Source organism: Castor canadensis, chromosome 7, assembly GCF_047511655.1.
Source record: "Castor canadensis chromosome 7, mCasCan1.hap1v2, whole genome shotgun sequence".
NCBI lineage: Eukaryota > Metazoa > Chordata > Mammalia > Rodentia > Castoridae > Castor > Castor canadensis.
Genome location: NC_133392.1, coordinates 37,396,096 through 37,422,607, shown reverse-complemented (window position 1 = coordinate 37,422,607; position 26,512 = coordinate 37,396,096). Strand labels below are relative to the sequence as shown.

The 26,512-nt window shown below is 43.2% G+C and overlaps 1 protein-coding gene across 3 annotated transcripts in view; it reads right to left on the bottom strand.

Moving 5' to 3' along the window:
• The window catches only part of Myof (myoferlin), a 138,898-nt gene that overhangs the window by 7,683 nt on the left and 104,703 nt on the right, over positions 1-26,512 (bottom strand). For all 3 annotated transcript variants that reach the window (XM_020159709.2, XM_020159710.2, XM_074078753.1), the window contains 12 exons: positions 25,401-25,566; positions 19,247-19,323; positions 16,003-16,014; positions 15,062-15,160; positions 13,421-13,546; positions 11,403-11,558; positions 10,827-10,918; positions 7,292-7,462; positions 6,093-6,241; positions 4,980-5,119; positions 3,152-3,240; positions 2,969-3,064 (listed from right to left, as the gene is read on the bottom strand). In XM_020159709.2, the coding sequence (XP_020015298.1) occupies positions 2,969-3,064; positions 3,152-3,240; positions 4,980-5,119; positions 6,093-6,241; positions 7,292-7,462; positions 10,827-10,918; positions 11,403-11,558; positions 13,421-13,546; positions 15,062-15,160; positions 16,003-16,014; positions 19,247-19,323; positions 25,401-25,566 (1,373 nt within the window). The remainder of the gene's footprint in view (positions 1-2,968; positions 3,065-3,151; positions 3,241-4,979; positions 5,120-6,092; positions 6,242-7,291; positions 7,463-10,826; positions 10,919-11,402; positions 11,559-13,420; positions 13,547-15,061; positions 15,161-16,002; positions 16,015-19,246; positions 19,324-25,400; positions 25,567-26,512) is intronic.

Sequence of the window (26,512 nt, the reverse complement as noted above, 5' to 3'; positions counted from 1 at the left end):
TTCTATTGCATCCAACACAGATTGGAGCCAAATAAAATATAATTCCTCTAAAACCAAAGCAGGAAACCCTTTAGACTTCAGTTAACAGGGCTAAGGTGAAAATTTCTGGAAAATATCAACAATGTAGGTTCTATTTTGAGTACATGAAGCATGTTGGCTATGATTTTAGTCTTCACAACTATGACTCATTAGTGTCTGTCATCTCTGCTGAGAGACTCAATGAACACGAGTTAGCTTGAAATGTTAGCATTTCCTTTCCATATTTTACTTAAGCAAACAAAAAAAGCACGAATCAAGTAATCTTACAGCTTCCTTTTTTATTATTTTTTAATTCTCTATGATCTTATTAATGAGTCTGGTAAGGAAGACATAGCTGTTATTTCCATATGCCTATCTATGAGCATTCATTTCAGTGACAACTTAACATCTTAACCTTCAAAGTTTTCTTCTGTGTATGCTTGGTACATAGCAGACACTAGATAAGTAACTGCTGAAGGAATGAATGAATGCACTGAGAAGGAAGTTGTCACACTTGCCTGCTTCTGGGAAGACTCGTGGTTTGGAACCAGGCGGTGGCATTTGGTTTTAGGTTGGCTAAGTGGTAGAATTGCATTAGAGTCACCTGGGGAGATTTAAAAAGTATAGATTCCTGGACAGAGAGAGAAGGCAGGCCTGGGTGTGAAGCTCTCTGAGCCTCAGGTTTCATCTGTCCTCCTTGAACATGAGGACAGAATGAGATATGATGGCTCAGAGAAGGAGAGTGGGAAGAGGGAAATCCTTAACTCCGGTCTGTGATCATGATCTATGAGCCAGGAGTTTAGCATGCATTAGTTTATTCTTCCCCACAACTGGGCAATGACTTCTATTTTACAGATGAGGAAATGCAGCTTCAGAGAGGACTTGTTAATACTCACCAGCTCATGTAGCCAGTAACTGACAGAATTAAGTTGCACTCCCAGGTCAGACTAACTCAAAGTCCATGCCTGATACACTGCCTCAAAGGACCATGGAAACTATAATGTCATTTGCTAACCCTAGGTCCTTAATGTTAGTTGTGGGCATTAAGACCAACCAACTACAAGAGGTTTCCATTTTGCTAGTCAATAAACTGACTAGATAAATTTGTCAAAAGGTTTCTGGGGCTTGGGATTATAACTCAGTGATAGAGTGATTGCCTAGTATTGGAGAAGCTCAGGGGAAAACAAAAAATTCTTTTGACCATTGACTTTTCAACTACCTAATGGAAGAGAGTTCACATTTTCTTGGCCATGCATGACCAACCTCCTGATCCATTTCTTCAGTGTCCTCAGACTTCTCACTCCCTGCAGTTCTTCCTGTCTTTTTTGGTGAATCTTTTCACATTTTAAGAGAAGTCAAGCAAATGCTTCAGTTATGTATATTTGTGTGTAAGCATGTATAGCTTTGCATGTAAGATCCATATGTGGACAGCGCTAGGTATATATGCATCTTATTCATCTTTTCACATATAATATTTAGATCTCTCTCTCTCTCTCTCTGTCTCATATCTCCATCTCCATCTCTATCTGGCAGTACTGGAGATAAAACCCTGATCCTCAGGCATGTTGGGTAAGTGCTCCACCACTCTACTCTCAGTCCTAGTACTTAGATTTTAACCCCAAATTTACAGGGTACTTTAAGTTGAGCTTTATTCTTTGATTAGAAGCATTTTCTCTCAGTCCAGTATTACTTGAGTTTATTTCCTTGATTTAAAAAAGAAATCTTATTATAGTCAAATAAATTTGCATACTTATAATTAGCTGAGATTAGTTTTCCTTGGGGAATGGTAATGAGGTCTTGAGATGAGAAATAATAATGAAGAACTTGATGAAACACTCTCTGCTTACAGTGAGCTTAAATGATAGTCATTATGTCTTTACAGGAGTTTTGATTGAAGGCCACTTGGGATCATAAGTGAAACTTTGTTCTCACTTTATGAATATATTTCAACATGTCTTATCTTCTATATATCAAGGATCTAATCTTAGTCCATGTGGAATAGCAATAATTCTAGCTAACCCCCACACCATGCACATCATCCATCAGGTGCTACCCTAAATGCTTTGAGTAACTGAGTCTTGTGGATATTCCTAGGAAGAAGGTACTGTCGTTGTCTCCACTTTACATGTGAGAAACAGTGAGCCTTGATCTTGCTCTGCTGGTTGGGAAAGTACCAGGATTTCAACCCAGCTAGTTTGACTCCTAAATCTAGCTTCTTAATTAGTATGCTATGCTGCACTCAAAATTTATGGTCAAGGCATAAAAGAAACTAACATCAGCATGGACTATTTGAAATTGAATTTTGTAAGTGAGAATAACAGACAACTATGAATGACATTTTGCACTTTGGATGCAGGCACTTAGTAAATGTTGTTGTTGTGATGAATTTTTTTTTTAAAAATCTATCAGTGTTTCCTGTTTTCCATGAACATTGGCTGTTGGTAATAAATTGTATAGAAAAAGAAATTTTGGAAGCTTTACTGTGTTTCTAAGACTAGTTATCCAAGTATTAAAGAGGAATAAAAAGAAACTTCATGGCTAAAACAAATCTCAGAAATCACAAATCTGTTCAGTAAACTGAAGAAAATGTACTTTGTTAAGAGAGAAATGAAGAAAGATTTATCAGTTCTTGCCAGGCACCAGTGCCTCATGCCTGTAATCCCTGCTACTCAAGAGGTAGAGATCAGGAGGATTGGGGTTTGAAGCCAGCCCAGGCAAATAGTTTGTGAGACAGTATCTCAAAAAAAAAAAAAACCCATCACAAGAAAGGACTGGTGGAGTGACTCAAGGTATAGGCCCTAAGTTCAAGCCCCAGTACCTCACACACAGAACAGATGACAGTAATTAGATAAAAGAGCATCAAATAATCAAGAATCCTGCAGTGGACACTTAAAATAACAAGTCAGGGGAGTCCCTGAGCTTGTCAAAGTCTCCTGCAAGCCATCCTCACCCTTTCACGTAGATGTCACTCATGTCCTCTCCAGTGATACTTTTCTCATCCAAGATAACGTCTTTGGTGTTCCAGATGATCACACGTAGGTAGTATCTGAAAGGAACACAATTTGGAAGTACTCTTCTTCTGGTCCTGGACCAAGTCCCTAGTCCAGGGTAGCTGGGTTTCAAAATTACTTACTTCTTGGCTTTCCGGGGTGTGATGTTGAAAGGAGGGCCTGGTGGTCCCAAACTCTTGGGGAAAACATCTACCCACATCTGAAGTTTTCCCTAAACCAACCAAAAATGAAGAGGACTGAAGCTAGTGAGTGGTAGAAGCTACAATTTTCTATCATATTTCTTAAATGAGACTATTTTTTCAGACTTGCTAATTTATTAGTCCATATGGAAGGCAACAAGTGCAGTAAAAGAGCAAGTAGAGATTAATCTTACATCTGCAATGTCATTTAGGCCACTTCCCATTCCTACCCATGGTCTCTAATGGCTGCATGTGCCCACTTGTATCACAGCACACACACACACACACACACACACACACTCTCTCTCTCTCTCTCTCTCTCTCTCTCTCTCTCACAAAGATTAACAATTGGGTCCTTCACCCTCTATTAGTTCTCATGCTGTCACTCTATTCATCATCACTTCACATTGCCTACTTGTCATCAGTCCTGGTTTTGTGACACCCAAGGAATTCTCCACTTACCTCAAAATGAAAAAAATCAGGGTAACATAAATGGTATTTAACTTTGTAAAAGAAAAGCTTACAACATGGTTCTTTCAAAGGAGGGACTGAATAAGGACAAAAATGTTACTGGTTTTAAAAAATAGGGATTCCCTACCATTTGCTCACCAATGTCCACCACCCAGGAGGAGGCTCACAGGAGGACAAGGGTAAAGGCATGCACTCACACTTGTGCCGCCATCTTGCCGAGACCCTGCTCAGTTCCTTGGCTGAAATAGACTGAGCCCATCTATCTGACTGGAATATTCTTCCAGACAGGCTGTGGATACCATTTAAAAACTATATCAACCATGCAAACCAACATATAGTCTCCAAACTACTTTTGGATGTTCTAGAGAGACTCTGCCTTCAGACAAAAACAGACTGGTCTTTAAAAGAAACTACTAGATTGGCTTCCAAATGCATTGCTATGTAAATGAATTATCTGGAGTTCTTGAGAGGGGATATATATTACTATGATCCAGATTGTTTTCCAACTGATCTCTAGGGCTTAGGGCTGTATAATACATCAGGCATGCTGCAAGACATCAGGCATGCAGGGGTCTCCTAAGACTTAGCCACAGTCCGTGCCTAATGCTGTAGGCAGAAGTGATGATGGATTCCCAGGGGAATATCCTTCTCACTCTCATTTACTGAGACTCTTTCTACCTTTGAGAGGTGGAATAAAGGAAGAGAAATAGGCTCTTTAGCGGGAGGAGGAAGAATAAGAATTGGAAGAAATGGAAATGTGACACAGAATAAAAGCAAGAAGCGACAAAATGATACAGTAAAGTCAGGTCACTTGTGGTCACTCCTTAGTGATAGGCTTGTCCGAAGTCTCACAGTTGGTGTTAACAACATTTGCACTGAAGTGTGACCTCCTAGCCAACTGTATCAGAACTTCTACAGGTACATTCCTGACCTTAACTTAGACCTACTGGACCCAAATGTCCGCAGACAAGCCCTGGAAACATTTATTATAACAAGCTGCCACATAGTCTATTTCATCATTAGCCATGTCTTGCTTTGCTTCTCTGGAAACTGCTCTTCATCTTCTGGTTGCTGGCCTACCCTCATCACTATGTGCACGGTCCTTGTGACCTGCCATCTTGTGCACTGTGATCTTGGTTCCCTGACTCTTTAGCCTCAGATGGCACCTGCTCTCCAAGCCAGGCCAAGCTCAGTCACTTTCCCAGACCCTGCTCATCTGGCGAAAGCTGAGTGGTCCATGGGTGACAACTGGGCCAATGCCACTGCATTTGGGGTGTAGATGATAAGCCTTCCCCTTCACCTGGGAAATGTTGGGCTGGAAGGTGCTGTGCAAAGTCCTCGTTTCCACGTGTTCCGGGACCAACCCTTGAGTCCTGAGGATGTGGAGTGCCAGACGCTCTTCAGGGGCCCCTAGGTGCTGGTGCAGGATTTTGTTGACTTCTGAAATGGAAGGTGGCATTGAAACAGGGATGGGCAGTTGGGAACAGCTCAGTCAGACTGCTCTGAGCTGCTTGCAGTACTTCATCCCAACAGTGCAAAAATGGATAGGCACTCCCAGTGTGTCAACCTTGGCTTGTGAAGGAATAGTGGATAGAAACAGTTTTGTCCAGGGCCCTTGCCCTCCCATGCTCAAATCAACTTATGGACTGCCAATAGCAAAGGGACCAGAACACGCAAGAATGGGTGAGAGCAGTCTGTATTGCTTTTGTGACATGGGCTTATAGCCAGCCTGTTTCCCAGCCTCCCTTGCAGTTATATATGGCCATGTGATCAAGTTCAGCTAGAATGCAACATGAATGGAAGTGGCATGTGTATCAGTCAAGACCTATAGCCACCTAGGATCCTCTGTGTGTCTTTCTCTTCTGGATGTGGAGGAGGACAGCAACCTTAGATGCCTGTACCAAGAATGGCAGATCTATAAGATAGAAGGACCCTGAGTTTATGAAACAGTGCTTGGAAGAGGGTCACCTACTTGTAGATATGCCTACTTTAAATTAATTAGAAATAAACTTCTGGTGTGGTTACAGCAGTTAGCATCAGTGTGATATTCTAAAATATGACTTCTAAATTCTTGGACCCTTCTCCCATCAAGAAATGGCTTCTGTGTTCCTTCTCTTTGACTCTGGAGACATACTGAAACATTGTGAGACAGGAGCTGTGCAACTTCCCAGGCTAGGCAAAAAGGCCATGAAGCTCCTGCCTGGTTCTCTTGGGACACCTACTCTGGGAAAAGCCATCCACCCTGTAGGAAGCCTCGTACCCAGAGACTTCCCTGCTGGAAGGCCTGTGTAGGTGCTTAGGATGTCAGCCCCAGGAAGACCCGGCATTGATTGCCAGCCAGTCCTCACCACTTGAATTTTCAGATGACTGCAGCCCCAGACAGTTTGCTAGCAATCCACAGCTATATGCTCACCAAATTCATCCAAACTGTATTCTTGTCCCCCATATCTGATTCTGCTTCCATCTTCAGAAAGGATGGGCTGTGGGAAGCCTTTGAATCTGGCTACATTTTGAAGCAACTGCGTTGGTCTCAGCTGATCTCGCCAGGTATTGACTCCAGAGCTGTGAATAGCACCAGACGTCCTGTATTACTGTAGGGCCACAGGTTCTGGGAGCTACACACACACACACACACACACACACACACACTTCCTTCCAGGCACTCCAAATATAACGGGAGCAGGGGATGTGCTGTACATTTTACTTCTACCTAGAAGTCTATTTCAGAGGCCACAAATCCACACACTACTTTGGCTTCAGCCAATCTATCATTTTACCTTGATTATCATTATTATTTTTTGCATATGGTTTCCTCTTCTGTGAAAATGAGGAGTCAGAGATCACCATAGTCATAAGAGGCAAACTCATGAACTAGAAATTGCAAGGTCTGCCTCTTAGGTACCTAGAAAGTCACTGGAGAGCTTTCGGGGGAAGGGAGATACCACAAAATTCATCAGTTTGGGGGTGAGGGACTCCCTGTCTCCAAAGGGCAGGGAATTCCTGTCATCACACATTGCTAGCTCTCAGTCCCAGATATCCATGGGAGGCTCAGCTGGGGCGAGAGCCCTGGTTCTCTGTGTGGTGTTGCTAATGCCACCACACTATTCCAGTGGCCACCATTGGATTGGACGATGCAGTGGTTCTGGTTCCCCCTCAGATAATCCTATCACTAAAAATGACAACCAGTACCACTACCACCACCACCACCACCAAAAAAAAAAATGCATTTAAAAAGTTAATGAGACTCCATCTCAACAAACAAGCTGGGCATGGATGTATCTCTTAACTCTATAATCTCAACTATGAGGGAGGTAGAGGTAGGAAGATCATAATCTAAGGCCTGGACTTGGGCAAAAAACACAAGACCCTATTTGAAAAATAACCTAAAAGTAAAAAGGGCTGGAGGCATGGTTCATGTGGCAAGAAGCTGAGTTTCCTTATTGAGCAGGTGCAATAAATAAATAAATTCATACCACTTAACCACCTGAAAAAACCAAGGGGTGGGTGAAGCAAGGCACAGAGGCAGCCAGCCAGCCTCCCCTCCCCCTTGGTGTTAAGGTCAGGTAGAGCACACAGCCTTCATGCCCAGGCCAGGCAGGCCGGGCGGCTTACGTGCAGTACTGCTCAGGGATGCCGCAGTGGGAGCCAAAGCGGGAGAGGAAGCGGTTCTCCAGGTCAATGATGGTTTCTCCTACTTTCTCATCACGGGTAAAGGTGTCGTAATCGTAGACGGAAATTTTCAGGTCTTTTTCTTGAGGTAAATAGCAGCTCAGTTCATACATTCTAAATAAAGAAATGCAGGGTTAGAATTTCCACCATCCGTCCAGGCATATCACAGAATCCAGGGCTCCACACTAACAATTCCCAGGTGGTGGCTATGTGCTTGGAAGACAGCGTGGATTAGGACAACCAGGGGTGGTGGGGGGCTTGGTAAACAGTACATAGTAGCAGTAAGAGTATGTGTTTGCTCAGGAGAAAAGCAAGGGCTTCAGTACCGATGTTCAAATCCCAGCTCTGCTGCTCACTTACTTAACCTCTCTGTGCTCAGTTTTCTCACCTGTAAAATGGTGATAATAATAATACATACCACCTGTGATGCTATACAGGTCAAGTGAAGAAATACTTATAAAGCATTTGACAATGATAATAAAGTATTATAATATTATCACTCACATGCCTATTAACGGACACCTGAGCAACTGTCCCCAGCAGAGAGACGAGTAAGGCTCAAGAGCTCTGATGTAGGCCAGGTGCTGATGGCTCATGCCTGTAAGCCCAGCTACCCAGAGGCAGAGATCAGGAGGATCTGTGATTCAAAGCCAGCCACTATCTCAAAAAAAAATCCATCTCAGAAAAGGGCTACAGAGTAGCTCAAATGTAGAGCGTCTGTCTAGGAAGCATGAGGACCTGACTTCAAACCCCAGTGCCACAAAAAATAAAACAAAACAAAAACCCTCTGATTTGCAGCCCCTCATCTGTGCCCCACTATGTTCCTACCCCAGGGAACATCTTTGACCACCCCACAAGAGAACAGGGAAGGTGAACAGAGTTCACAATATGGTGTGATGTGTGTAAGGGTGGGGGGCTCCTAGGCCCCCTAGCTCTGCCATAGGCTTTGGTTTTTTAAACCTCTTCTATAGAATCTGGATTAAAATGCAAACACTTCTGAGATGCAGAGGAATGGTCAAGCAGTACTTTTGTGGCAGGCAAGCCATGTGGTCCAGAGGGTGCTAAAGTGTACCTATCAGCTCCAAGCAGGCATGGTTTTGCCTGGGTATTTGCACTGTCCACAGAGGTACTTGTTGCATACTAGGTGCTCAGTAAATTTTACTGAAGGAAAAACTATGAAAGGCCTCTTCTCCCCCTGTGCTCCTCCCCTTCTTCTTGCACTCTGGTGTGTGGACCACCTCCTGCCTGAAGAGCTGGGGATGTGAGCAGCAGGTTGTACCCATGGGGTTCTGGAGAAGAGCTTTCAGACATCTAGACTTCTCTAGCCTGCACTAACCACTGTGAAGCCTGCAGGAGGCAGGTGACCATGTGAGAAAAGGCACTGGGATGGTGATCCTACATGAAGCATTCATTGTACTCACATGTGCCCCATAACATTACGCTTCCAGTACAGGACTCCAAGGGACAGGTAATATGTGCCTTTTAGGAATAAGAACTCTGTGGTCAAAAGACTGAGAACCACCTCTTTTGGATTTCTTTTGTGTAAACTAAAGGCTCTGAGAAGTTCTGCAATTACTTTTTTTTTTTTAAACCCCCAGTGCCTTGGTTTGACTAAGAAATACCCTCCCACCCTGACCCCCATGTTGGAACATCAATTCATATCTTATGAGACAGTTTGCTGAATTTGAGCTGGAGAAGGCCATAATGCGATGGGAATACTGGCCAATGGCCAAGCACATAGGAAAGGTGGCTGCTTCCAGGAGTCACTGCTGAGAAGAAAACCACCTCCTAAGCCATGGGCTACAGCCATCATAGGGGTTGCAGAGCAGACTCCTTGGCTCCATCCTGCTGGATGAGGGAAGTCTGTCCATCCCCACACCTGCCATTGGTTGAGTGGAGCCTCAAGCATCACTTCCTCCTGGAGTGGCCCCAAGCAAGACTTTTCCTGCTGTTTAATTAAGCTTGTTCTTGGCTCCTCTGAGAGAGGAGGGATCCAGACAGGGCTGCCTCGCTTTCAAAACCATCTCTCCCTGCTTCCCCGGCTCCCTCACATGGAGCCTAACTTCCTGCCCTGCGTGCCTTTTCCTGTCTAGACCTCAGGGCTGGATCAGCAGAAGAAAAGGAAAACGATCATATTGCTGTGCCAGAGGATTACTTTCACTCCCCGGCTCCAGCATGTGGCCTCGGGGTGGGCAGCACAGAGGGGTGCGTGTGTGCGTGCGCTTGTGCACGCAGTTTGGGGGCCAAGTGTGTGGTCTTGTGTGCATGTGTGTTACCGGCTGTGAGACTGGTATGTTTGAATCTGAGAGACTGATCAAATGACACAGATATGGGTACATGTACACGAGAAAGAAAGAGAAAGCATGATGGCAGAAACCAACAAATATAGGCCTTGTGGCAAATGAGAACACGGTGTTCTCCCACTCAGCAAGGTTTGGGAAAATAATACAGTTTTCTCAGATGTTTTGTACAGTGAATATTCTTCTACAGGTGCAGTTTTGCTATGACTAGGAAACACTCCCAAAGGTGTTGGGAAAGCCTGCAGCTCAGAGTCAGGAATTTCTCCTCAAACCTGGCTCTATCACTTACAAGTTCCTTGTCAGAGCTCTTGGAGGCCTGCATCCTCACCTGTAACACTGGGCTGCTAAGCCCTGCCCTACCTCACTAACAAGTATGACACAGGGGAAAATCAGCAGCAGCAGGGTGCAGTGTTGAAACCACACTGGGGTCAGATGGCCTGAGTTTGAATCCGACCTCAGTCTTTTATCAGGCTATGTAAGGCACAGATTTTCTCTGAGCCTCAGTTTCCTCTGTTGTAAAGTGGATAATGATAGAGCTGTGAGCTTTTTGATTTGCTTTATGTAAACGGCTCAGCACACAGTAAGTGCTCAGCAAATATTAGCTATGATTACATGTGGATGCAGTTTATAACTGAAAAGCACCAGTCTTAATAATCATTTGGTTTTGGTCTCTTGAGATGGTTCTGATGACATAAATATAATAGACCAGAAAATAATAAAGAAAATAGTGCTTTTTCAAGGGTTTGAGGGGATCAGAAGACAAAAGGAACAGAACATTTGACACTATTGCTTTCTGCCTTGGGTTGGATAACAGAGTCTGTAATATATTCACTGACTCAAAACTGTGGAACCAGAATGTCCCAGAAAACAGCCCCAAATAGCTTCTGGAAGTGAAAACAGCTAAGTCCCTCTGCCTCTCCTTGTGTGGAACCTGCAAACTTATCAGACTCCTGGGCCTCAAGCCACCCTGTGGCTCCATGGCCCCCCTATCCCCCAACTTCTCAGGGCAAATTTCTTGTGACTTCTTTTTCTCACAGTACTTTCCTTCCTATTTATTACCTGCTCCCTTGACTAGAATATTTGTCTAATTCATGTGCACAGCTGGACGCACATTATATCCTTAGTACATGTTTCTTGAAGAAATGAATGACTGAAAAGCACTTTCAAATATACATTACCTGCCGAAAACTGGGTTGAGCGTGTTGGGAATGTAGTGGTCTCGGTCTTCAATTACTTTTTTGCCCAGTGTTATTTTTATGTAAGGGTCACACTGCAGGGACAAGACAGATGAGATGTTATGTCATCCTAGGGTGCAAGTTGAAGTCAATCTCTGCGATAGACTTGGCTTACTTCCACACCCACTCCCAACTGATGGCAAGGTGGCACCATGTGCCTAAGATGAGCTCTGAGCAACATTTCCTTTGGGTGGCAGGCAGCCAGCATGCCTTCTGAGCAGCTGTGTGGGTAAAGAGGTGGGTGGGGGAGGGGAAGGGGAGCCTGGCTCTGCTCTGTGACTGGAGCAAATCGTGTCCCAGGTCACATCTGTAAAATGAGAAGGATGAACCAGAGGGCCTTAAGCCCCCAAAAGCTCTTAGGTAAATCCCCAGGGACAATCCTCCTGAATACATTGTTTTCATAGAGTATCTTCCCCTAGCAAGATAACAGACGCCCAGAAAGAAAGAACGTGACAATTACTGTGCCTGATGACTGTAATTACCTTGCTACAGGAGAAGGCCCCACACCCAAACTCTTACCAGGCCATTGTTGTCCTGGGGCTGCAGCTCTAAGCCTTGAACAATGTAAATCCGAACTGTGCATTCCTGTGGGACGCTGTCAGGTAATTCCCGAAACTGCCTGGGAGGGGCTGGCATGCTGGGGTCATCTGGCAGGGGGTAGATTCGAAAGGAGCCCTAAAAAAACAGATGCACAGGTGACTCATAGGGTCCCGGGGACAGTCACAAGGCTGGTGGGACTGGGCGATGGAGGGCCACCTCTTGTGAAACAATGTGTGTGGCACTTGCATATTGTGAATCAATTCCAAAATAATTTTGTGAGGATACCAGGGGAAAGACAGCAGAGTAGAGCAGGGGACTAGGAAACAAACTGGGCAGGAAGTGGTGGTGACCCTGGTCAGGGTGACGGGGTGGGGAGGGTAACAAGGATGAAAAGCTGCCCTTCCTTTGAAACAGGAATAAGCCCAATGAAGTACTAAGGATGCCTTCCTGTGTCCTGTTTTCAGCTCTGTGTACCCCATCTCACTCCCAGGAAAACTCCTGTTCAACCTTCAGGTCTCAATTGTAAGATATCACTTTTTCCCTCCCTGTTACCTCCCCGTCTGCCCTTGGCCTGCTCTCCTTTAACCCTGTCTTCCACACTGTTTGAAATGGTGTGTTAGTTATCTACATCATGCACTAGACTGTGAGCTTCTGTAGGTGGTGGTGGTGGCGGATGGGGATATTAGGTCTTGGTCACTATCCTACTGCCGGTGTTTAACTCAAGCCTTTTCTTCTAGTAGGGAGGCACAGAAATGTTTTTTGAGTGTGTGCCAGAATGCCAGCTGGAGAGGCCACACACTCTATCTTGAAATCAGCTTAAACACAGGAGAAGGAAGCCCTGAACTTGAGATCAGAACACATGGATATTCATGCCAGCCATCAGTGCTCTGGAAAGCACCATGAAGTAAGAACCTACTATGTGCCAGGTATGGAACAGCCGAAACTCAAGGAACCCAGGCTGGCACAGGGATGTTAAGTTAGCTCAGTTCTCATGCCCTCTTTGATTGCTTGGTGGGAGGCTGTAATGGGAAGGATTTGAGACCACGTGTAGGTCTAATCCCCTGATCCATTAGCTATGTCTGCTATTGGCAAAGGCTCAGGAAGAGGCAGTGTATATGCCAAGTGTGGTTGGAGGGTGAGGCAGTCATACAAACCCATGGTGTGAAAGGTGCTTTTACAGTGGGGTGAACCTAGACCTGTGGGAGCCCAGAGTGACTCAGGCTGCCTAAATGAGTAGGGAAATCTTGACAAAGAGTGACATTTGATCTGGCTTAGAGTTTGAGTAAGAATTAGCACAGAGAGGGAAGGAAGGGCATCCAGGGAAGGAAGAGGAGCCTGTCCCGAAGCTCTGAGCTGTTAGAGGACAAGCTGTGTTTAGGACAGATAGGTGGGGTGTGTGAGGGAGAGGTGGCAGGGGGTACATATCACTTGTGAAAGGCCAGCTCTGCCTGGGGAAGGAGTTGAGACTTGATCCTGTGGAAACCCAAGTGATGTCTTTAAGCCATGCAGACACAGGATCAGATTTGGTTTCAGGGAGGATGGCAGGCTGGGAGGAGAAAGACAATCGACTGGGAAGTTGTCATAATGATTCTACTGACAGCCTAGAGAGCAGTGGAACAGGAGGAGGAGCAGGGAGAGGTCTGAATCTGTATGGTTCAAGATGGGCTTCCAGGAGCAAGGACAGAAGGAGATCATGAGTGTTACTCTTCCACTGCCCTTTTCCTTGGTAGCAGCTTCTACTTCCTTCAGAAGTGGAAGGACCTGGCCCTGCCCCAGAAGTTGGTTGTCCTTTATCCTAGGTCTATAAAGAAAATAAAGGTTGCTGGGTCTGATTGTATATGCCTGTAGTCCCAGTATCCAGGAGGCTGAGGCAGGAGGATACTGAGTTTGGGGCTATCCTGGGCTACATAGGGAGACTCTGCCTCAAAAAACATAAACAAAAACCTTACCAAGAAACAAGGTGGCTTTTCAACAGGAGGAGCACACACGTTACTCACCTTAAACTCTCCTACCACAGAAGGGTCTTCATTCTCATCCGATTTGCCACGGTACAACTTGAAAGTTTCTGAGAAGTCTGTCAGGCCTTCAAAGTCTGCTACATCCTCTAGTTCACAGTCATATATCTGAAAACCATCAACCAATTCTTAATTTCTCATTAAAATGCAAGTGGAGTCTAAAATCAAAAGGGGCGTGAGGGTATGAATGGAGCAACTGGAACTCTCACATTGCTTGTGGGAATGTAAAATGATCTAACTACTGTGGAAAATGTCTGACAGTTTCTTATGGAGTTAAATATTCAGATCTAGAATCTGGAAAGTGCATTCCTAGATATTTACCGAAGACAAACAAAAACTTGTCCCTGTGGTTCAAAAATGTCACCTGGGGAATGGTAACCGAATTGCATATCCACAGAATGAAATACTACCCAGCAATAAGAAGAGACAAGCTACTGATACACAATGCTGTGTTGAGTCTCAAAAGCACAATGTGGGTTTGGAAACCAGATAAGCACATATAAATACTGTGAGTCCATTTATATGGAGAATAAAAGCAGACAAAACCAATCTATGGTATTAGAAATCAGATCAGTTGCCTGTAGTAGGGACGAGGATGGTGGGGGGAAATTTTCTGGAAAGGGAAACAAAGGAGCTTCCTGTGGCTGTGGAAATATTCTTCCTATTGCTTTGGGTGGTCATTCACACAGGTGTGTATCAAAACTTGAATGGATCACTTGACTGCATACAATTACACTTTGTTAAAAAAATTAGAAGAGGAGGACAGATGAGAGGAAGGAAGAAAGAAAGAGAGGAAAGGATGGAGAGGCAGGAAGGGAGATTGGTGTGTGAGACTAACCTTCCAGGCCCCTTTGATCATGTTTCTAAATTAGTGATTCTTTGCATGCTGGTGTTTCTTAAGCTACATTAAGATACAGTGACAATAACAAACAAGAATCTAGGTTTTTCCATTCTGATGGGGAAAATTATTTTAGTGATTAGATACTTCTTGTTTACATTTTTTCTCCTATGCATTGTTCTAATGAATTTAGCATTTGTTTATACTTGAGTGCAATACGGGATGAAAAAAATGAGGAAATGAATAGAAGGATTAGGGATAGCCAAGCCTGCCTAGTTCCATGGCTTGTCTTCTGGCTGGACACATGTACCCATGGTTGTGATTTTAAGCTGCATACATGTGACAGAATTAACTCTTCGGCTAACAAAATTGATTCCTGTTCAAAGGACAGAAGGAAGCACGTTGAGTTTTCATGTTGCTCTGTAAAGAGCACTATAAACTCTGGGTCTCCCTAGGTCAAACTGGATAATCACTGGCCTAATTACTGTGGTACCAACCCATTCTTTGCCCTTTGCCAGATACCCGTAAGTCCTAAGTTGCTGTCACAAAACCATAACTCAACAGCTGTCCTCAAGCCCTGGAATCTTGGCAAAGCCAAACCTGTTGCAAGAGGACTCTCAGATGGCCAGAGGTATTTCTGGCCTTTCCCCATCATGGGGCCTTTTTAGCCTAGGGTCAGTTTTTGTTCTTTACTTTTTTTTTGCAATGCTGGGAATTGAACTCAGGGCCTTGTGCGTAGTAGGGCCAGTTTTAAGGGATTCTGATTTCCCCAACTATGACAGTACCTTGAGTTTGGAGTAGCCTTTCTGAATATATTGTCCACATTTTCCATGTTCCCCTGAGGAAGCATAAAATTTACTCCACCAGTCAACAATTTCTTCCTCCTAGAGACACATCAAAATGGAAAAATCTTTACCAATGAAATTGATTTCCAATTTGTACAGGAAAATTCCCATGTAATAGGTAAGAGAACTAGGACTTCTGGCTCTGCTGCAAGTGAAATCATGTGCCTTTGTTTATGTACATTGTGAATGAGGTATTTACAGTTCTTCTGCTTGCAAGCCAGAAGGGAAATAACCATCGTTGGCCAATGAAAGGTGTTTGGCTTCCATGTCCACAGCAATATGACATGATTTTCTTATATCCTATACATATAATCTATTAATTTTTCTGTTTTCATTTTTTTTACTTTGTTGAATTGATATTTACATACACAAATAAATTAAAATGAAATCTCTAATATATGTTCTGTATTACCGCATTTCCTTAGCTCTTTTAATCAGCAATGTATTGTAATACTAAGATCACTGAGCGAAGAGTTGGAAAAACTGGTTCTAATTCAAATTCTATCCTTCTGTTGTAAGCCATACCCTTATGTTATAAGCCATACTGGCTTGAGCAAGTTGTTTGACACGTCTGAACACCAATTTCTTCATCCATTGAGTGGGATAATAAAAACTACCTCAGAGAGTCAATTTAGACATCAAATAAGAACATTAACAGAAAGAGCTCTGGAACATTTAAAGGGGAAACAAAAGTGTGGAGGGCCTATGAATCATTTATAACAGAGATCCTTGCAGATTCTGAATCAATCAGTCTGGGTTGAGACCTGGGGGTGCTAAGGATGGAACCAAGGACCTTGTATAAGGTAAGCAAGTGCTCTATTACTAAGTTACACCCCCAGTCCTATGAATCTTAAATGTAGCAAAATATGTATAATAGTTACCTTTTCTGACAACTGCATAGCAGACACAGGATAAATCATATAACCAGCCACATGGATATTAGGTCAAGACCCCAGGAACATTAGGTTTGAAGAGAAAGAGAGAAAAATTATTGTTCATGCATGCTTTATATTATCAACATTTGATGGATTATTAAATTACCCTAGTCAAGACAATCTCATCATTGAACACACCTTACTGATTTCCTCTCTGAAGATATGCAAAAGAGGTACACAGTACTCTAACGAAAGGCTTAGAGGTAGTCAACACATGGAATGTTTTCAGAGGGTTGGGCAACCTTGTGGTCTGCTAACACAGTGGGCACTCGGGAGCGTGTTTGTGTTCATCTGCCTGCTCCAAACCTTTCATTCCATTTAGCTCCTAAGGTATATCCCCAGTGCTGCCTAATTCTCATCCATTCAAGAACTCATCTGAATGACTACAGTGTCATTTGTAGGTGCCTTTTCTGGGTTTCCTCCCATGCCTATGTTACAGTACTGAGTAAATGCTTATCCATGAAAATTGTTTTAATATGATTGTGTCAAGTTTCTCACTTGCCAAATCACCTTTCATTGGACTGTGTGCATGTGTGTAGAATTCACCCCTGATCTGGGAGATGAGAGAAAGGAGAGCTAGGCTTGAGTTTTCTATTGGTACCTGCAAGGACATTAGCCACGCTTACCCCTAGAGGCAGTTTACAGAAATGTTACCCAACACCCCTCTCTGAAATCCTAACTTCAAGTACATTTCCAATGTGACTGATGCTGTGTGGGAAGGTCACCAGCTTCTGCAGATGCTTCTCAGTATTTCCAGATTGACTTTATTCACAACAGGATTGCAAGAGAGGCAGAGAGGCAAAGAGGCAGACAGATGTATCAATTCTTTCTATTAGATTCATTCCAAAGCAGGATTAAGGGTTAAATAATCACAGCCGGATTTAGATTTTGGAGAGAGGATTTTTTTTTTTTTTAAATCAAAAGTACACATCCTCAATCGTTCCTGAATTCAGATATTTAGAGTCTGTTTATTCACATCTATTTTCAGCTATACACAACTGTCTCAAAGACAAGAATAGTTTAGGGTTTAAAAAGCATTATTGGAGATAAGTTGCTGATTTCAAATTTTAGGGTTAGTACAGGAGAACCCATTCGTGCCTCCTTTCTCATTATTTTATGCAGAAAAGGAACTGAAACAGTCGATGTGACCTGCTTTAGTATATCTACTAATGAACTTGAAATGGGAGTCAACTCACTAAATGACACAGGAGATTCTTCCCTTAGGCTTAAAACAGTCCTTTGCATTTAAAGATCATTCACTCCAAAATCTACTAATAGAAAGAATCTGAAGGAAGGATTCAGGTCCTTGGATGGAGCCCCCAGAGTCCCAGGCAGCCTCATGCATTTTCTTATCATACATACATGCACTGTCCTTGGAGAAGCCATTTTGCTGAGTGCTGTTGACATGCTGCTTAAGCACTGGAATTGGAAGGTAATTGTTGAGACAGCCATATTGGAATGTCCTTGTCATCTGGCTAGCACTTGACCAATTTGCTCTAGATATTTTTCACTTTTCTTGTGATAGTGCTAAGCTCTCACTTGTGAAGAGCTCCATGAACATCACAGGGTAATGCCATGAGTTTCTGGAGCATGACTTTGTCATCTAAAGACAGCTTCCAGCCCCCAGCAATGGCACAGTTAGTTTTGAACCATTCAGTTTCTCCAGATACAATTGAGTTAGTGCTCATACATGTATGTAACATATACATGTAATCCAGCAATTCAGCAAGCTTGTCATTGGCCCTTTCAAAGCTAAACATTGCTCATTTCACTTTGCAGAGATGTGCAGTGTCTACCTTGACAAACAGGTGGACTCAGGTTTTTACAAGATTTTCCAACCAGCCTTTCTTATAAATGCAGTGTACCTCAACTAGGTGTGAGGAGCAGGCTGATTACAGTCATTGGCAGTGCAGTGGGAATGACTGGCACTACATTGCCAGTCCTGCTATGTCACAAGGTTAAAATCTATGATGAAGACTGACCTTCATAGTGTGTTGTTAGAATAGCCAAGTCATCTGTTGGCTATTATTAAGAAAGCAGTGAAAATACTGGCTTAGATTATTGGCTTATTCTTCTCCTTGCTCCTCAAAAGTACTTAGGGCTACTGAGTTCACAGAAGATGTGTGGTAAGAATTGGTTGACAATGGTAGATGGTAAAGCTGGGGACAGACTACTGAGCAGGCTCTTATACTGCCTTTAACCAGGGTAGTTATGAAAATCTACATAAAGAATCTTAATATGTTATACATAAGTTCTCCCATGGCTACTACTTATGGAGACTGATTGAGGTTGTTTACAAAAGTGAACCCCTGTGGGATGGATAATTTGATATTTTCATTTGTGACCATGTAGAACTTCCAGATAGTAAAATCAAACACACTGCTACACAGGCTGGCTGTGGAGACCACATTTTACATGGTCCAAGTTCCAATTGTTAGTGAGTTTAATGCAGTGGGAAGGAAGTGGATTTTTTTTTAAGGCACTGTTTATAGCTATAACATATTAAAATGCAATCATGTGCATTTTTGAGCCACTTTGCACATTAAAACATGCTGTGAAAGTTTGTCATAAATGTCAAAAGAAACGGGGAGATATTTGTGTTTTCTTTTTTCTGGGTTGGAATTTTTTTTTTCCTTCTTTCTTGTAGAAATGGCTGGGATGGTTTTAAAACACAGTCCTAGTATTTCCACCAGTTTCTTCACTTCAAAACCACAGTAAAAATCAAAACCTGGGGTGTCCCATGTACTGACAAATAGGGTCATTAGAAACCATGACACTTCTACTTCATGTAGGGAAACATGTAGGGACATGCCTTGCATGTCTCTGTTCTAAATGTTGCAATACTGTCGATTTGCTTCTGAAACTTTTCTTCCTAGCAAATGACATCACTCAGACTGTCCCCAGCAGTGGTTCTCAGACCTGTGTACATATATTAGAATCACTTGGGGTGGGGATGGGGCCTGCGTGTGGATATTTTAAGTGTCTGGGTGGCTGATTAGTGAGACCTGAGGGTCACTAGTCTACACAACATCATCATAACTACAGATGAGTGCAAGATTCAGACTCTTGTCTCCACTCAGTCCTCAAATTGGTTTGATGACTACTATTTTAATAGCATCAAATGGCTGATTGATTGGTTCATCAAATGCTTAGATGCCTGGAAGATAAAATGATCAGTTCTGAAGCCTACCTTAGAAGCCAGCAATGGTTTGGTGTCCTCTATTTCAATAACAACATCCCGGCAGGGGGGTGCAGACATAAGGGAGGCTGTAAGGAAAACAATTTCATAATCTAAGATACTTGGAAAAGTACTTAGGAAAAACCATTCTACTCCAAGTTTAAGTTGAAGAGCTACAGGATGCATGGCAGAATTTATTCCCATCTTTTTGAATGGAGAGGACCACTACTGAACGTGGAAAATCAAGCAACCACTCATCACTTTCCCAAATACAATATGGTTTTAGACATTTTCTAAGGGACTATGAGGCCCATTTTTCTTTTGTTTTGGGCAATGAGCACAGTGCCTATACTTAGGAAGTTCTCAAAAAGAATTGTCAATTATGTCCATACATGCCTTATAGGGTGAAGGAGTTGGGGTGAGAGTAAAGCAGTCTCTTTCCTTGGGATTTATTCCTAACACAGAAAATAAAAGGAAAAGAAAGAGAAGATAAGAGGAAGAGAGGAAGGAAAGGAGAGGAGAGAAGAGGAGAAGGAAAAGCAGGGAAGATAGTCACATAGATCAGGTCTGAAGTTGCAATGGTGCATTTAGACCTGTCCTCAGAGTTTATGCAGAGGCATATGCCATGACTTTATGTACCATTCCCCAGATATCTATGACTCGGAATTTGGGGATTAGAGCAGGGGCCCAAAGCAGCCCCTCCTGAGTTTACCAGGTTTGGGGCAGCTAAATGGATGAGCCTTAGTCTGGGACAGGGGTGAGGTGACTGTGCATCACTCTTTTACTGAAGAAGGCATCAGGGATTCAGATATTCACCAGAAGGCCAGAACCCAGACAGACAAACTCCTCCAAGCCAAAAGAACTTTCTATTTAACCCACACAGGACATTAAGGAGGAGAGAGAAAATACATTTTTTAAGGTACCTACCATGTGCCAACAGGCACCTGGCTACTTTTCTGACATAATCTCATTTAATCCCTTAATAATCCTTTAGAAAATGTACCATTATCTCCATTTTAAAGATTTAACAACAAACAAACTGAATCTAAGAGAAAGTAAGTGAACTGCTTCAGGTTAAATAATTAGTGGTAAGTGGAAATAAGTAACCTAGGTCTGTTTGACCCTACAGTTTGTGTTTTAGTCATCACAGAGCCCAGGGAAAAGTAGATGCTAAATAAATGTCAGATAGACATCAGGGCAATGCCAGGAGACTGGTATTTATTGAGCACCTATGATATACCAGTTTCTATGCTAGATAGTTTCATATCTGTGTGGTACTCTCAGCTCTATAAGCAGTCTCTACACTTCCAAGATAAACTCTGCTGCAACTCCAGTCAACTGCAACAATACAGAAGGTGAGAGCTGAGAGAAAGGTATGCGTGAACATGGCTTTGTGCAAATTCCTTCTTATATTTCAGTTCCCTGTTTTACCATCCCCACGCAAACAAAGCTTGAGGGTCAGGAGTAAAAGTTATTCTGTGTGTTTCCAACATTAGGCCAACCAAAGTTCACTCCTCAACTTTTACTCTATCAATTTTTTTAAAAGGAGCAAGGATTTATTTTGGTTCATGGTTTCAGAGGTTTCAGTCCATGGTTGGCTAGTTCCATTGTTTTTGGGCTGTGAGAAGACAGACCATCCTGGTGGGGAGGGGGTAGAGAGCAAAGTTCTCACCTTATTGGTGGCCAGGAAGCAAACAGAGACAGAGAATGGCCCTGGACAAGATGCAGCCTCAGGACACGCCCCAGTGATCTACTTCCTCCAGCACTCTCCAGAACCTCCAAGAAAAGCAGTACTACCAGGTGGGGACCAAGGCCTCAACACATGAGCTTTTTGGGAGATGCTTCATAACTGTTAAAAATAAAGTCAGCGGTGGTCCATTTTCAAGGCTAGGCATTTAACCCTGGCCTCTTGCTTGCCTATCAGCTAGATGTTGGGAGAGTGCTAACTGATAAGGGAACTTAAACTGGGAAGGGTAAATCATGATAGAATGGGGAAATGGGTAAAAACTGTACATACTAGCCACAAAGGTGGATACCACCTCAGGACCACTTCTAAAATTTGACTAATCCCAAGAGAAGCATATTTAAAAATAACCCAATAGGAAATTTAGTCAATGTACAGAAAAGAATATACACCCCACAGTACTTAGCCAATGAGGAACCTGGGGAGGACCTTGTACACTACAGAATATAATGCTTGTTGTGACTGCTTTGGGTGTATCTGCTCTCCAGGCACCGATCTTGCAAGACCGCATTAAAATCTGGCTTTCACTGTATTCCACATGTCTCTGAGTCCATTCTTTGAGTTTGGATAGGTGAGTGTAGTTCTCACCTATCCAAACCATGCCATCCCACCCTGGTCCCCAAAGACTCAAGTCCATCTCATAATGCAATTCAGTCCATTTCTAAGAGTCCCTATAGTCTTCACAGTTCCAACATTATTCAAAAGTTTAAGTCCAAAGTCTCCTCTGAGACTCAATGGAGGCAAGCTCTGACCTGTGAGACCCTGTAAAATCAAAAAGAAAGTTACATACCACTACAATACAATCGTACAGAGTAAATAGTTCCCTTATAAAGAGAGGTATAGGAGAACAGCAAGGAAGAATACAACCAAAACAAGACTGAAACTCAGCAGGGCAAACATTAAATCCCATAGCTCCATGTCCAGCACAAAGAGACATGGTGGCATGATGTAAGTGATAGCAGCCCCATCCCTACAGTCTTGCTGGTTACAGCTCACATGGTCTCTCTCTCGGGCTGGCTGTGCTTGCTGCCTGCAGCTTTCACTAGCAGACATTCCATGTTCTGGCATCTCTAACTTCCTGGTGTCACCTTCACAGCTTCACACATCACCCTCTCAGGATATGCCTGCAAGGATCCTGCCAGACATTGCCTGCCACTGCCTCTCCCCTCACCGCCCCCCAGCTTTCCTTTGAAGTCTGGATGGAAGTTTCTGTTATCCCAGAACTCTTATATCCTGCATGCCTGCAAAACCAGTATTACATGGATGATACCAAAGTCTGTTGCCAGTTCAACAGTAGCCAGGCCTCCTTGGATCACAGCTGCAGTGGCTTCTGAGTTCCTGGATGGCTGAATGCCAGGAAATACTTCCTTAGGACACCCTGTCAAGCAGGGCACCCTGGAGCTCTCTTTTCAAGGGAAAGTCTTTCAAATGAATTAAAACCTTTCTACCCTTGAGCCTGTGATGGGTGGGGCTAATTCCTGAGATGCCCTCAAGAGGCATTTTTCCTATTGTCCCAGTACAAAATTCTTGGCTTCTTCTTAATGTCCCATATCTGTTCAACAACCACACCTTCCTTGTCCACAGTTGTAAAGGAGTTCCTTTTCAGGCCAAACTGCATGTTTTTTTTCAAATCATTGCATCCTGTCTTTTTGTTTGTTTCTTTTTTCTTTTTTTTGCTCCAAATTTTCACTGTAAACCTGGCTAAAAGCAGCTCTCAATATCTATCTAGGCCACAGCCTGAATGCTGGGCTGACTTGAAATTTCCTTGGTCAGATCAGTTAGTCCTTCACCTTTAAACTCAGCCTCCTACAAAGTCTCAGGGCATGGACAGAAGGTAGACAAGTTCTTTGCCACAATGTAACATGAATTGCCTTTGATCCAATTCCCAGTAGAGCCCTTGTTCCCATCTAAAACCTCATGAGCACAAGTCTTTACTGTCTACATTCCTATCAGCATTCTGGTCTTCTGAGCTCTCACCAGAATCACCCAGGAAGCTCTGTCTACAGCATTCCAGGGCTTCTCTAGAATGCATCTCCAAAGTTTTCCAATCCCACCTGTAAACCAGTTACAAAGGCTTCTGAACCACATCAACAGCAATAACCCCCTTCTTAGTACCGATTTTCTGACTTAGACTTTTTGTTGCTCCTGATTCTTAACAGAATACCTGACACAACTTAAAAGGAAGAAAGATTTATTTTGGCTCAGCTTCAGAGGTTTCAGTCCATGGTTGGCTGGCTCTATTGTTTCTGGGCCATGGCAAGGCACAGCATCATAGTGGAAAGGGCATGGAGAAGCAAACTTGCTCACTTTATGGTGGCCAGGAAGCATTGATTTTGAGAAGGTACCAGATTTTTCCCTTTTGAGGTTCTCTACCACCCACACTCCATCTTAATTACATGGCATCACTAACCAGGAGGATTCTGCCGTGGGCCTCATCTATCTGTGACCAATAGAGACAAACATCCACTCAAGCAATTCTGGGACCCAAGAGAGTTTGCAGTATTTGTATCTTTCCAGTGATTTCACATATTTGGACCAAAGAACTTTCTCTTTATGAAGGCAATAAGAAAAACATGGGGAAAATGGCTTTTTTACTTTTAGTAATTCCAAATAAAACAATTCCTGTGGTTATAATAATACTCAGTGTTATAAAAATGCTGCTATTTTAAGCACCATCAATTCAGCCCAAAATGTTTTGCATGGGATATTTTTTGAGAAACGCATGTAGAGTTTTGCTCAAATGTGATCATGAATTTTTTCCATGTTCTCTCAGATGGTTAATCTTGACTGATTGTCAACTTGATTGGATTGAGCAACTCACAGGAGATTACTAAAGCCCACCTCTGTGTGTGTCTGTGAGGACAGTTCCAGAGATCATGAGGGCTCTGACTTCACCAATGGTTTAATCCACTGATGGATCCAGAATTTGAATACAGGGCGGGAGGCATGGCTCAAGTGGTAGAATGCCTGCCTACCAAGCTTGACGCCCTGAGTTCAAACCCCAGTACTATGAAATAAGCAAATAAATAAATAAGTAATTTAAAAAATTGAACAGACTATTGGGAGTTGGTGGAATTATGGAAGGTAGGGCCTGGCTGGAGGAAATAGGCCACGGGGGGCAGGTCCTTGAAGGGTATGTCTTGTCCTGGCCCCATCCTGTCTCACTCTGCTTCCTGGCTTCTATGAGTGGAACAGCTGTCCTTTGCCACCCCTTCTGCCATACTACCTCACCACAGTCTCAGAACATGGAACAGCCTAACATAGAGTCAAACCTCTGAAACCGTGAGCTTAAACAAATAATTCCTCCCTTTAAGTTTTTCTCGGGTATTTGTCACAGTGATGGAACACTGTCAAAAACACAGGGAAACAGGATGCTCAGACACACATAGCTGATGAATTTCATAAGCTCTGTAAAATCAAGACCAAACCTGTGGAAGCTTAAACAGTACAGCTGCTTAAATACAAGATGTCTGTTTCTGTCCACCAAAGATAGCTGAATAGGGTGATTCAGTTCTCCACTGGGGTCTAACTCACGAAGCCAGAGGCCCTGCGATTTTGCGCACTAAAAGGAACTGAGCCCCCAGATCTTAACACAATCCAGACACATGGTAAGCTAAAAACAGGCAACTATTCAATAGGTAACAGCAAAACACTTTATCATTCACTATTACCTAGTATGGAAGTCTAAGGTAAGTATTATGGCCCTGCTCTATCATTTACATATTAATTACATGACCCATGTCATTTAAACTTTTCCTCTACGGATAACAATAAAATATCTTTCAAATTCCATCACAACGTTGTTATGAGGTGAGATCACAGATACAAAGTAATTTGAAATAAAAATCTCCCTCACTGCTCATGGTGGGGTTGGGGAGTGGTTCCCTGTATCTCCACATCAAAATATTTATCACACTAAATTGCAATCACCATTTCCTTGTTTGTCTTCTTGTTGGACTCTTGTACTTTTAGAACAAGGGCGTCTTGGGTCCCCTCACCCAAGACATTGCCTCCCAAACATTGAGATCAATGAACAGTATGCACTGAGTATTCAACAGCAATGTGAAGGAAATGACTTCGTCCCTGTCACTAATGTGGGAACAGCTATCCCTGCATTTCCAGACTGCTTCTTGAAAGGCAAATAGGAAAGTTCAAGAAGCACTGAACATTTCCTCAGAAAATGCCCTGGGTTCATCCAGGAACAGGACACTTCAGCACTGGGCCCCAAGACTAGGCCAGAATCATGTCACCTCAACCACTTCCCAGTATTTCCTTGGGAAAGTTACTTAGCTCGTGTAAATCAAATGTTTGCTCTGCTGTAGAATTTAGGCAATGACTACTTACCTTGAGAAAGTGTGTAAAGACTAGGTTAGATCATGTATGAAAAGCACTCAAAATGTTATTTGTAGACTTGCATTTTACCTTTTAGCTGTGGCACAATATCCTCCTTTCCCGCATAAGGGTCACAGCGAAAGCGGTCCAGTTGGTCAATGGTGCATTGGCCGACCACAGGCTTCCGCCCAAACTGTCTGTGGTCGATGACTTTGATCACCAGTGGAGGCATATACAATTCTTCCTTGGGCAAGAACTGGGAGGTTACAAAGGTGAATGTCAGTTCTCTGTACAAGACCCAACAAGGGCATCTTTCCCAATGAGTTCACCCAAAGGAGCAATCTGGATTCTTTTTATCTACTAGGCACAGCCTAGGACCCTCTCACTAAGTACTTCAGTGACTAAAGTGCTAGGCCAGTGGCTCAGTGCTTAAGAACATCAGCTCTCAGCCAGACTATCTAGAATTAAATCCTAGATGTGCCACAAATTGCATGGCTTTAAGGAGTTTTTCTCACCCCTCTGTGTCCAGTTATTGTATCAGTAATAGTAGATTGTGAAATTCATATGTATGAAGTGCTTAGAAGGGTACCTGCCCATGGTAAGTGTCCTTTAAGTATTAGTTAGCATGATACAGAATCTTTACCTCTGACCCCATAGTCCTTCTCATACTCTGTGTCCTGAGGGGGGATTTGTACAAGGCTAATAAGCCCAGAACGTTGGTAATCTACTAGCCACATCCAGAGCAGAATTTAGAAATAGTCAAGACAAAACTAAACTACCAAGGGAAATAACTGTGACTTGGAATCTTTCATCCATGGAAGTTCAATGCCAAAATAGGATGCTCATTTCTCCTTCACTGCTCCTGGAATTTGGTGATCTTGATGGCTGTGCCTGCTGGTGAATCATGGCCTAGCTTAGGAGTCTGTCTGTGGTTCAGGTGAACTTCTATCTCTGGTCTTGCACAGGAATTGAAATTGGGATCTACTGAGAGACTTTCCTCACCTCTGCTGACCAAAGCTAGATTCCAGATTAGAAGTGGGAAGGTAGAGGAGGGGTGGAGAGTGGACAATGCTGAATAGAGTGGTCCAGGGGTGAATAGTTAGGGATTCTGGGTTCACGCATCCATCTGGCTCTCCATTTGCAGCATTATGGGGGACAAAGATGGGCTTTGGATTTAGAAGGACCTGTGTCCAAACTCTGGC